At 24.8% G+C, this 13282-nt stretch overlaps 1 protein-coding gene across 1 annotated transcript in view; it reads right to left on the reverse strand.

The window, feature by feature from the left end:
- LOC136984251 (brefeldin A-inhibited guanine nucleotide-exchange protein 3) overlaps window positions 1-13282 on the reverse strand; it is a 76756-nt gene that overhangs the window by 32537 nt on the left and 30937 nt on the right. Inside the window, 8 exon segments of the mRNA XM_067281160.1 lie at window positions 247-405; window positions 2832-3072; window positions 3199-3417; window positions 4132-4284; window positions 5905-6067; window positions 9405-9574; window positions 10040-10334; window positions 10468-10895. Coding sequence (XP_067137261.1) covers window positions 247-405; window positions 2832-3072; window positions 3199-3417; window positions 4132-4284; window positions 5905-6067; window positions 9405-9574; window positions 10040-10334; window positions 10468-10895 — 1828 coding nt within the window.

The raw sequence follows: 13282 nt of genomic DNA on the forward strand, positions 1-13282 counted from the left end.
GTATTAAATTTTTCCATAATTGAAGTTATATTATGAAACTTAACTATAATTATTAATCAACTATAACTATTAATGAATTAAAGTCCTAAATATATAATGATCTTAGACTTAAGAAAAAAATCCTAAAACCCATATTGATTTTATCTGTGATAATGTCATAAGTGTTAGTAAAGTTTTATCAATTTAAATAAAAAATAATAATAATAATAATAATAATAATAATATATATATATATATATAACTTACTCAGTATTATCTAATAATAGTGGAAAAAATAAGTTTTCTTCTTCACAAGGATTTTTCCTTTCAAGATGGTTCAACATTGGCACAGGTGGACGAGAAACGGCAGTCTGATTATGACAACTGAAGTATATATTTTCTATTTCCAATATATAACTACAGCATCTATTTGTAAAGAAATATTTATTTATTTTGTAAGAAATTTAAAATTGTGTAAACAGAGATAACCATTGCTCCTAAAAATATATATAAATCAATAATGGTTTTAGTAGAATGTTACAGAAAAAAAAATAAAATAAAATATAGTTTTATCAATTTTTAGTATTGTAATGTGATAGGACAACTAAACAATTCAATTTATTTTTAATTATGATTATTAACTTTTTAATATGTAATTTAAAAAAGTATCTCTTGTTACTACAATATACCATTAAAAATATGCAAATACTTATTGCACGCATATAAATTTTTATCACACTCATTATTTTGTAATATAATATTTAAAACCTTTCCTTGAATCATGCATGTAATTTATATTAAAAAATGGTGCATTTCTTTCCTCCTGAAACAAGAACCACATAGCAGTTATTTTGTCAAATTATTTCTTAATGATATCACTTTTTACAAAAGACATTTTGGACTCTCTTAGGTTATTACAACAAATAGTAGAGAAAATCCAGACCAAAATCCAAATACTTAAACTTCTACTAATACATTAAACTTTCTTTCTGTAAATTCCTTTAAAAACCAAAAATTTTTCTTTGTTTTTTATAGAACCAAAAAATCCTGTTCCCCATTCAGTAAGTTAGTTTCTCCATTCTCATCTACATTATTGCACTAAGGATGAATTCTTAGTGAGTCAATATTGAATTTGCATCTTCTACAAATTTCCAAAATCTTTTATTTAATAACAATATGTGCTCTTCTATTTAAATTATTTTACTTTTCATATAAATACGTTTTCTTTAAATTTCCAACAGCAGTTGTTACCATAATTTATTATTTTAACATTTTTTCTCATCTACATTACAATCATTAACTGCACAATGTTCTAAAAAAGACCAACTTAGTTCTATTATTAATGTTTTTTAAATCTGATATATGCTCTTACAAAAAGAAAATTTGGAGTTATATTGAATTACATGTTTTATGTTTTGTAAGCAGTCACGTTTGTATTTTGTGATGTATGTAAATGGAAATCTTATCTAAGTATACAAATTCATTGTAAGGTAAGCTAAATGATTGCACCAAACCTTTAGAATATTTGTGATGTGTAAATTTTAAAATTAAATCATTAGATAGGAACTGATTTGCAACCAATGAAAGACTGAGTCTGAAATAAATTTTGTTAAATGTGATATCATAAAGAAATAAAGTAATTCAGAAAAACAACTTCTATGTGATTCCTATTTGAGGGGAAAAAATACCCTATATTAGAATATAATATTTAATAATATTTTTAATTTGTATAAAAAACTATTTTCCATAATATTTATTTATAAGATGATAACTGCAAAAATTGTGTGTGTACATAAAGTAAACATTTTACAAAACTGTCTAAAATTTGTATTCCTTCTTATTCTAATTGATAAAATGTTAGTTTTTCAATTTGTTTTCTCTTAAAACAGAAATATATTTCCTGATAATGATGTAATCAAAAATAATATAAGTAGATGTAAGTAGAAAGAGCAAAAGTAAAATAGTAAAAAATTTTTCCAAGATAAAAGAATATAACTGAAAGAATCATGTAATACTAATGATATTTATTATACTTTAATGCAGTGGTTCCTAACCTTTTTATACTCACGGCCCACCAAATATTTCATAATTTTTTTGTGACCCCCATTTTTTTAATAATAATTTATATTTGTTAAATTCTGTATAATTTATATTTGTAAATTCTGTTATAATAAATTGATTTTTTTATTATTGCTTTATTTTTTTATATAACAAATGTAAATCATAACTTTATTATTTCATTATCTATTTAAATAACATTCAAACTTCACAATTAAACATGAAAACTCATTAATTGTTAACAAAAAATAAAATAAGAAACATATCGATAAATCAATCCAAAGTCAATGCTAAAACTAAACTACTTTTGCATATCTTTTGCAAAAATATTTAAATTTTCAAAGTCTACTACTAAACCTACTATTTTTCCTAATTGTTTTTAAAATTCCAAGCATTAATAGTTTCTTAGAATTATTCTGGAATAAAAGAAGTAAATACTGCAGCGTATGTAGCATATTTGCATTTATTTCTTCTGTACTAACAAAGTTGTATGTAGGAAGAAATAAAAATAAATAAAAAAAAAACTAAATAGGAAAACTTTATCTTTCTTATTTCACTTTTCAATACAATATTCAGTTATACATCAATTTTCTTTTTATTATATTCTGAAGGAAATTTTGCATAATTTGGCGGTGCCCAGGCAAACTTCTTATGGACCACCAGGAGGCCGCGGCCCTCCTGTTAAGAATCACTGCTTTAATGCAATCTTAAAAATTATATTTTAATGTTTAAAGTATTTAAATAATGATTAATGAAAATATTCTCAAAATTTGTTGCATTTTATAAATTATTACCTGAAAACATGTTTCCAACAATCTGAACTATGACTTCCTAACTCTAATCCTCTACTTAGGATAACATCCATACTGAGAATGTGAGAGGTATGAAGTCTTAAATTTTTGTTCTTTCCTATTAATACTGATTTTTTAATTTTGTGTTTATCACATTTTGAAGAAGCAAATTTTTCATCTTGTAATAATGGACAAGAAACTGATGCCAATAGTGAAAAAACAACTCCACATCTTGACTGAAGTCCTAAAAAATTAAAATTATATAAGATGCTGCAATTCATTCACTGTATTTAATAGAAATTTATTGATAAACTTATACAAGAAAGCTCATTGAAAGATTTTTCAGACTTGATTAAACACACACACTTACCTAAAATATTACATAATTTCGCAGCTCTTTGTAAACCATCTAAACTTTCTGTTATAGCATCTTTGGCACGACGATGCTCTTCTTTTGCACCATCCGTTCCTAATAAAAGACCGAGTGTACCAGTCACTCCACACGAATTAGTACCATTAAGCAATACAGAAAGAATTTCCAAGGCTGCATCCCAACATCCTGTTAATACTCTTCTGCTAAATTTTATTCCTAATGAAAAACATTATTTTCTATAATAATTGTATTTTTTATATCTATCAGTATTAGATAAACAAAAAATCATTTTTATATCATGTTTATGGAAATTTATTGTTAATTAAATTATAAGTAGAATGTGAAAGAAAATTGTCTTCAATGAAACATCTTTTACAACTTTTTATATGAAAAAATATTTAAAATGTTGTATAAAGTTATATTTATTCATAAATATAAAACATTATTAGTATTCTTTGTCCATTCTCTCTTAATTATATTTGGATATTTCATGGAAAATTTCAGCATTTTTGACAAAGAATTAAATTCATCACAAAGTCATTCTTGTTTGTTTAAGAATTATTAACATAATATAAGTCAATAAAATAAAAACCATTCAATCATCCAACACAAATTCTTTAATATTAAGAACGTTTTCAAACGCATTAAGCGTCCATCATCAGTTCAGTCCAATTTTGCATTCGATTTAAAGAAAGTAACTGATGATGGACGCTTAATGAGTTTGAAAACGTTCTTAATTTTAAAAAATTTGTGCTGGATGATTGAATGGTTTTTTATTTTATTGATTTTGTAGTCTCCAGTAAGCAAGTATACATTTATTTATAATTTAAGTCAAATTAACTTATGCTATCAGTTACTGATAACATCAAAATCTTCAAATGGTAACATATAGTAGTTTATTTATGTAACAATATAAAAATATATTAATACCTGCTTCAATTATAGGAGAATTCTGAGTATGCGTTGCAGCTCTTTCTAATCTTCGATAATCAGACAAATATTGGTCTCCAGGAAAATCCATTCCAATTGCCTTTATATCTGAAACATTTACAACCGAAGGAGAATCAACACCAAACTGCAATCCTAAAGAAAAACAGGATGGGAACAAATAAAAATAAATCTATCTACGAAAACATATTAATATATAATAATAACAATATGACATTATTTCAAAACAAAACATGTCAAGAAAGAATGAACAAAGTGTTTTAAATTTTACATAAATTATTATATATAAGTGTATATAATTTTGTTATTAAATATGTTTGAGTTAAATAATACTATTTGGATAAAGTCAAAATTTTAACAAAAAATTCACTACTTATATAGAAATTCTTGATTTTAAAATATAAATATATCAACTATTATTGAAGGAATTAAGAATTATTTAAATATATTAAAGTACAAATTTTGTAATAACAATTAACAGATGTCATTATGTTGAATTAGAACTAAATAAAAAGAAAAAAAATGCATATAATTAAACTGAAAAGATGAAAGAAATAAATATCTGTGTAATACCATACACACTGTATGTAAACATATTAAATATCTGTTAGTCAGTTTAAGAATTTTGGAATTTAATTTAAAATTACTTATATATGAATTATGTTGCTTAATATCCTGAGAAATGTCCTTTAAAATCTACGACAAAATTCAGCTTTGTAATTCTTAATACTAATAAAATTCTAACATATTCCTATTTAGAATTCAGGCATATTTAAATAGCACTTAAAGGTACACATCTCATTATAGATAATATAAAATTCAAATTAAATAATGCTATGCACAAACAAATTCACATTTAAATACTGAATTATCATTTCAATTTTTTAAAATAATTCTTGTAAAAAATTCAGTCTCCATGTTATAGATATGCATTGCTACATAGTTATCAAAAGATAACCATTTCCACAAGTTAGAGAGGGTGTCACCATCAGATATATCAATGAAATTGTCTCAATACAATAATGAATGTTCAGACTTTTAGAAGTTTTACAATTTTGGGATTTGACAAAACTTTTAAAAAAATCAGCAATTTGAAAATTATAAAAATCACTGAAAGTCTATGGATTTACCTCAGTACTCTTCAAAGACAATATAATCAATATATACAATGACAACTTCAGTCTTATATCCAAAAATGATTGAGACTGAGATTTTCCAGTCTGAAATGTTATCATATTTCCATTAAAACAGTTTATACAGAAGTCCTGTAGCAATGTCTTTTAAATATATAGAAAATATTTTGAATAACTTTAAATGTTCAAATAATTCAAAATAATTTTTACAATATTTGCAACCTTTAAAGACAGATAAACAAATTCAAAAATATTCAGGGTATTTTCTATGTTTTTAACACTAGTAAGTGGTTTTTTTTTAATTTTGGATTTGAAATTTAGTAATTATTAGATTTATAATATAAATCATTATTATTTAGAACTTTATTTAGTGGCTTACATTTAGGTTAGTAACAAAATAAATTTAATTAGTAATTTAATATGTTCATTTTCTCTTTAATATATTAACATATATATATAATAAAAATAACAGGAATGTACAAAATAAAATTGTAAGCAGTGAATGAATAAGTTAAACATAAGAGAATATTTTGTTAAAACAGTTAAATGAAATAATTCAAAGTTTTAACGAAAAAGAAATAACAAGAATCTGGAAAAAGAAAGATTCTAGTTATCAGATAACCTGTTAATAAATTGATGAGTGATGAATTCTCCGTAGAATAAATAGAATAACCAGCAGTTTCTAGAAGGTTAGTTGTTAGTATTTGTTGGTATAGTTCAGCCAACCATGTTGCAGATAGATATATTAGTACTCCACTACCATGAACTTCATCAACAAACTGTTGCTGAAATTATAAGTAAAATACATTTTCAAATATATTATCATTAATTTTCGCATATAATGGTAGAAATATTACAGTAGAATAACTAAATATAGAATTGCTAAATCAGATAAGTAGTAGTAATACTATAAGGATGTCACCAAAAATTTTCTGTGTCTAATCTGCAAATTCAGAGAATGTATCTATATACTGAATAATGCTAAATCTAATAATTATTATCTTTAATTATTCTAATTTAATTTTTAGAAGTCAAATAATTAACAACAACTTAACATGGAAGATAAGTTCATAAACAAAAATTAACAAGGAATGAAAATCTTTTAATTTTGCAATACATATAATAAAACATAGTTGATACATGATACAACACAAGTTCTGAGCACTATAATCAAACTTCATGTTTCTATCAAATAATATTTAAATTGAAATATCCTAAAATACTAATGTTATACAGATGAGGATTAAAAGAAAATAGTGTTTAATCACACATTATCAAACAAAAGAGAGAAAAATTGTATGATTGTCTTCATTAAAATAATATGCATTACTTCAATTATATTTCAAATAATAATGAATAATATAATTTAAATTAAAGAAATTCTTTTGGCTGTTTTTCTAGTAAGTACTTTCAGAATAACTGAATAGACTAGTTTAAAATGCTAATTTTTGAACCTTAGAAATAACAGTAAAACCTTAAAAAACTTGAATATAAATGCTTGTTTTGTTATGATTTTTAGATTAAATTTAATTAAAATGTTGCTTTTAAAAACAAAACCATTTTCATAAATTATTCTTAATTAAAAACAGAAAAAAAAAGACAATCTGAAAAATGTCTTCTGAAGCTAGTATTTTTATTTATTGTCTTCTAAAGTAAAAATTTAAAAATTTTCTTTTCCTTTTTACTTTAAAAGACAATAATTTAAAACATTTATTTTCTTGAAGTAGTTAAATTGTAGTTAAATAAAATCTCTTGCAATCAGAGCTGTAGCAATGCATTGGCAATGTGGCAATGTGGCAAGTACCAAGTACCAATGAGGGCGCAAGGCATGCCTCACACCTCTCCTCACAAACATTTACATGCCAAAAACTAAAAAGCTCATGCATTACTGCTAGCTTTGTGCACCAAATACTATGCAGTCATATAGTTTCATACTATGATGCTATGATGTGTATTAATTTAGTAGTAGTTGATGGAATATGAAATGCAACTCTTGGTAATCTACCAAAGGGGAAAAAATGCCTCCCAGGAGAACTTTCTATGAGAAACTGGCCCCTATTTAGATGTTGTACACATTCAGAAAACCCAGAAAATTCCATATGGCTAGCCTGTTAGTGAGATGCAAATCTGCAGCCAACTATCAGTGTTTAGCAGTTTTACCCACTCAGCTACTGGTGAATGTATATTATTTTAATGTTAATCATTGTCATATATATATATATATATATATGACAATGATTAACAGTATATGAATATAACATGATTAACATATATGAATATCAAAGTTTATATATATATATATGTTACCGGCAAAACCCAATTTTATGCCAAACTAGTTTGGCCTAGGCAAAACTAGTTTGGCGTAAGCATGTCAGGCCAAATTAGTCTAGAATTATTATTCAAGTATATTAATGGTTAATTTAAGTTCATCACAAAACACAAATAAGTTCATGTTTAATTTTAGTTTGATTTTAAAAGTTATTTTTATTATTTCATTTGAATTTTTGAAAATATTTTTGAAAGGTAATTGCCTTTAAAAGTGCATGGCTTAATAAAAAAATACAAATTGATAAGTACTGATTAGCTCATTTTTATTCTATAGTTTTGTACAAGTGTTGTGTCACTTCTAATCAATGCCGTTTTTGGTTAATGTTACCCTAGGCATTGAAGATGGCGGCTCGTCTCCGATTCCAGCGATCAGAAGACAGGGAACAGTGGGGACGCACGTTCTAACCTAACCTAACCTATTCTAATAATTTGGTTGCTAATAATTATGGTAATTTATTAGAATAGGTTAGGTTAGGTTAGAACATGTTAGGTTGTTCCGTCTTCTGATTGCTGAAATCGGAGACGAGCCGCCACCTTCGATATCTAGGGTAACATCAACCACGTTTTTTATAATTAAGTAAACTATGTTTGAATAAATATTGTTCGTCTAATTGATTGCCTTTTAATTTTATTTTAACTATTAATATACATGAATAATAATTCTAAACTAGTTTAGCCTGACACGCTTACACCAAACTAGTTTGGCCTAGGCAAAACTAGTTTGGTGTAAAATTGGGTTTTGCCGGTAACATATATATATGAACTTTGATATTCATTTTAATACTAAGATATATTAGTTAGGCAAACAATTTACTTGGCACAAAGTTAATATATATAAAATATTTTCAGCAATTTTCATTTATAAAACTAAAGCAAAAGTTGTTTTATCAATAACTGGTTTCATTTTTCAGCATTCAACAGTTAAGAAGCTGTAAGCTGAGCTCAAAATTCCATGAAGTACATTAAAACAATTACTGTAAATTCAGCAGAATTTATTTAAAAATAAATACAAATTCTACATCTAAATTTCTATTTCTCTACATATTATTGGAATTCAAAAATCTTTTGGATTGTAATGTAAAAACAGCAACAATAATAGTTTTAACAAAAAAAATTTTCTATTAAAGTTTATTCATTTTGTATTGCTAATATGAATTCAAAAATCAAATTAGTAAATTTGTATTAATTTGGAAAATTCTATGACATTCTGATCTTTGTCCAATTATTTATGAAAATAGTAAGTTTAATCTGCATCCAAAAATATTGAAAAATTAAGATTATTTTTACATTTCTTCATAACTACTTTTTAGCAACACTTAAGCATTTAAAAATCTCAGAATATTTTCAGTATCTTTACAGTAAGTAAGAATACATCCTTAATTTTACATTCAACTAAGAAAATATAATTTTTATCACTTAAAATCATTATAAAATTAACACAATCTGATGTTTCTATCACACATATCTATATATTTTAATTAGAAATTTATTTAAATAAAATTAAAAATATGCATTGTCAAATTGTCTTATGCTGTTAAACAGTACATAAGAAATAAAGAAACAATTGAAATTCAAATAGTTTTTGATATTTTCAGACAGATAGTAATTTGTTAAATTGTATGTATTATCTATCAAAATATTTCATTATAATATCTATGTTATAGAAAGAAGTTTCCTCAACAAAATGAGTAGCTTTGTCAATATCAAGACAACAATACTAAAAAATTTGTTGCCATTAGTTTATCTGAAAATTATAATAATAAAAATTACTTAACATTAAAGCTTATCACTTACCTCTGTTAATGGTGGTACTTTTGAAGGTTCATTATAATAGTTAATGAGCAAAAGTTTCAAATTCAGTAACAAAGATGAATATGTAGCAAGGTAAATTCCATCAGCATTTATTATAGTAATATATGGATCATCATTTGTATCATTTTCATCATGTTGAAGTTTCCAAGAGTCTGCATTTGAAAAGTAATTTGTTTATTGTCAATCACATTTACTTAGAAAACATTTCTATAAACATAAATATAAAGAATTACTAGATAACGTGTTTATAAAATAATATAACTTTAAAATGTATAAAATATCATTATGAAAAAGATCAAATTACAAAATGAAATGCAGAATAAAATTAATAATGTGAAATTAAAATGACAAAATGCAATATTTGAATAGGTCTAGCATTAAAATATAAAATTTAATGAGACGTTTTTAATATAAAACTGTTTATATTAAGGCACCTCCAATTAATGATCATTAATATAGAAACAAATAAAGATTCTTTTTTTGTTACAGTACTATAGAAGCTATTAAAAAAATTAATGATAATATATAACTTAATTAAATTGTTATTGAATTTTTCATATAAACTTTATCATCATATTAAGTAATTATAATATTAAAAAATATATAATTATAACAACCTTCACAATATTTTGAAGAAAATTCCTGAATTGCTTGATCAGCTTCAATTGAACTGCGAATAGACAAGATATCAGGAAGAAGATTTTTCAAAGCTTTTACAAATTTCCTGGCGTTACTTCTTTCTTTCTGTGCAAATTCTATACGAGCTTCACACAGACGTTCTACCCTTTCACGTTCAGTCTTTCCTGCATCTTCTTTTCCCAAGAGAGTACGAGGAACTTTTTCTCTTCTAGCAGCTTCTTCTTCAGCCAATATCCTTTGTTTTTCTTCAAGTTCATTATCAAGTTCAGTACTCTTAAATCAGCATTTTAAAAAAATAAATCAATATTAAACATAATAATGTAATGTTTACGATTATATTCATTATATTCATGATCATTAAGTATTTAATTTAATCAAAATTATATATATACAATATATTACTTACATCATCATCAAATCCTTCTTCGGGTCCTTCCGTTGTAGTTGATGAACAACTTTCATGGAGTTCTTTCTGTATATCATCAGTTATATTTTCACATTCAGAACTGACGTGTTCAAGATTATCTGAGTTATCTTCTTGCTTTACAAATTCTTCAAAATTCTCATCATCAATAATTTCCACTTTTGTTATTTCACCTGTATCATCAGATTCTATTTCAACAGTATTATTATTATTTTCAATATTTTCATTTTCTTCTTTCAGATCAGATGTAACTTCTTCACTATTATCTTCTGTATTTACTGTAGGATGTTCAATATTACCATTTATTTCAAGTTCTTCACTACAATTGGAATCAACGAAAGTTATATCCAATTTCTCAGCAGAATTATAATTTTCAATTTTTTTATGCCAATATTCAGCACTTTGAACACCTTCCAAAAAAGAAATTATTTTATTTTAATAACAATTTCTTATTAAACACTAATAATATAAAAATTAAAATAAATACATATATATGTAAAGCCAGGATGTAATAAAGTCTCATTAATAAAATAAAATTATATAAAATATTATATGTACTTGTAGTATAGTAAGTACTTACAAGGTTTTATTAGTAGCCTTACAAATCTTATAAGTAAGATATAGTTTTGCTATTTTTAAACAAAAATGATGTTTCCTTCTTTTTTGTTTGATAACTCAGTTTTAAAAATCTTTTCATAAATCAACATTTTGTATTGCAAAATCTTAATACTTATATTAAGAGAAAACAGTTCATTAGATAGAATGTGATAAAGTTGCATCAAATAGTTTGTTATGAAAAATAGCTTGTTATTTCATGAGATCAATTGGAATTAAATTGGTTTTTTGAAAACTCTCATAAAGTTAAGGATTGACTGTGGCTCAATAACTTAATTCTAACAAGAGTCAATATATTGTAGTGAATAAGTTTTATAACAGCTGAAAGCATTTAAAAAATGGAATGTAAGTTTGAGATAAAACCTAGCAAAAGCAATTCAAACAATTCTTAAAGTTTTGAAACAGTAAAGCTTTTGTAATTCTTGGGTAAAGTAAAATATGGTTGAAACTTTGGCTCCAAAAGAAAATTGGATTACTTAGCTATATTTCATATTTACTTCAATAAAACAATTTGATGTTATATGAAGCTAATATTCTAATAATTCAGCTAAATCCAAAGAAAGCTCTTTTTTTATATTGTTTTGTGTGGAAGTATATATTCTTTCATATCCTATTTTTTGAAAAATCAAATAATATATTGACATCATTTCTACATATATTTTTACAAAATCTAATTACTGCTTGAATATCTATGTACAAACTCATTTTCCAATTAACTAACTGAGATATAACTACTACCAAATATTTATTGAAATATTTCTTTCAAAAATTAAATCCTAAACACTTTTGTGATCTTTTTGGCTTATCTTCAATAGAAACACATTTTTAATATCACATAATCCAACAAATCATCAATGACACTATTCTATGACTCAGTTATAAAATTAAAGACATTATCAGTAGTGACCTGTGCAGTATATCTAAATAATAACAGTTATAAAAACATTTTAAATTAAAAAAGTTCTCTGTTGTTTATCCAGACAAACAAATATATGTTCTACTTGACAGCTGAAGATCACACATTCCAAACTATGCTAGAAAAATATAATATGCACTAGATTATATGTTAAATAAATACTATGCTACACACATTTCTTCTTACATTAACTGCATTTTAGTTTTTTTTTTTTTTTTTACTGTCTATCACATGCAATAAAGAAATTTTATTGTGTATGATAGAATTTTATATTATTAGTGTCAGACGTTTCTGTTTACATATTATCATCAAAAAATTTGATGACTAAAAAGTGGTTTTTAAATCCAAAATGCATTTTAGCAAAAAAATGTTTTATTGTCTACAATACAGTGAAAAATAAACTTTAAAATTGCACAATTGGTTACTAGTTGATATGATAAGCCCTAATTACAAATATTTATATTTTTATAATCAATCAACTAATTAATAATACTCTCTATTTAAGTGCTAGTTTAAAAATTACGAATTTAAAACTTCATATGAGACTGTTTAACTCAATAATAATGCCAGCTATTTTATATGCCAGTCCAATTTGGGCCATAGATATATTCTATGACTTGGAAAAATTTCACATCATATTTTTACGTAAACTATTTAAACTCGAACGTACTGTCCCAGGATATGCAATATGTGCAGAAACCAACAGATGTCAACTTTTCCCCTTCTTTATGAAAAGATTAATCAAATTCTATTACCGATTATTGAACACAACAGATGATAATATTAAATTTTTACTTCATATTATGAATACTCAAATGAATAATGAGAATATCAACAAAATGGCATGGAGCTATAAGTTTAATAAAGTTTTACAGTCATTTGGAGTATCTATTTCCCTATTTGACAACTATACTGACAATTGGAAATATGCCTATACTATGATGATAGACTCAGCATTCTCTCAGTCAATGATTGGTGATCAAAACGCAATACTTAATTCAACATACCACCCTTGGTATTTACATATTCTAAGCCTACCTGCTCAATCAAACATTATCACAATGGATACAACTTTACATATTAAACGTTTACTACTTCAACTGAGACTCAACCATCACTCCTTAATTGTAAACAATTCATATATTGACTTTTCAAGATCATGTTATTGGTGTAACTCTAATTCTTTTTCTGCATTTCACCTTCTCAGAGATTGTTCTGCTTTGAAAAATTATCAACAAAAATTCCAAACATCAGTCCTATTTTTAC

The sequence above is a fragment of the Centruroides vittatus genome, unplaced genomic scaffold, assembly GCF_030686945.1.
Source record: "Centruroides vittatus isolate TY-2023 unplaced genomic scaffold, ASM3068694v2 contig_911, whole genome shotgun sequence".
Taxonomy (NCBI): domain Eukaryota; kingdom Metazoa; phylum Arthropoda; class Arachnida; order Scorpiones; family Buthidae; genus Centruroides; species Centruroides vittatus.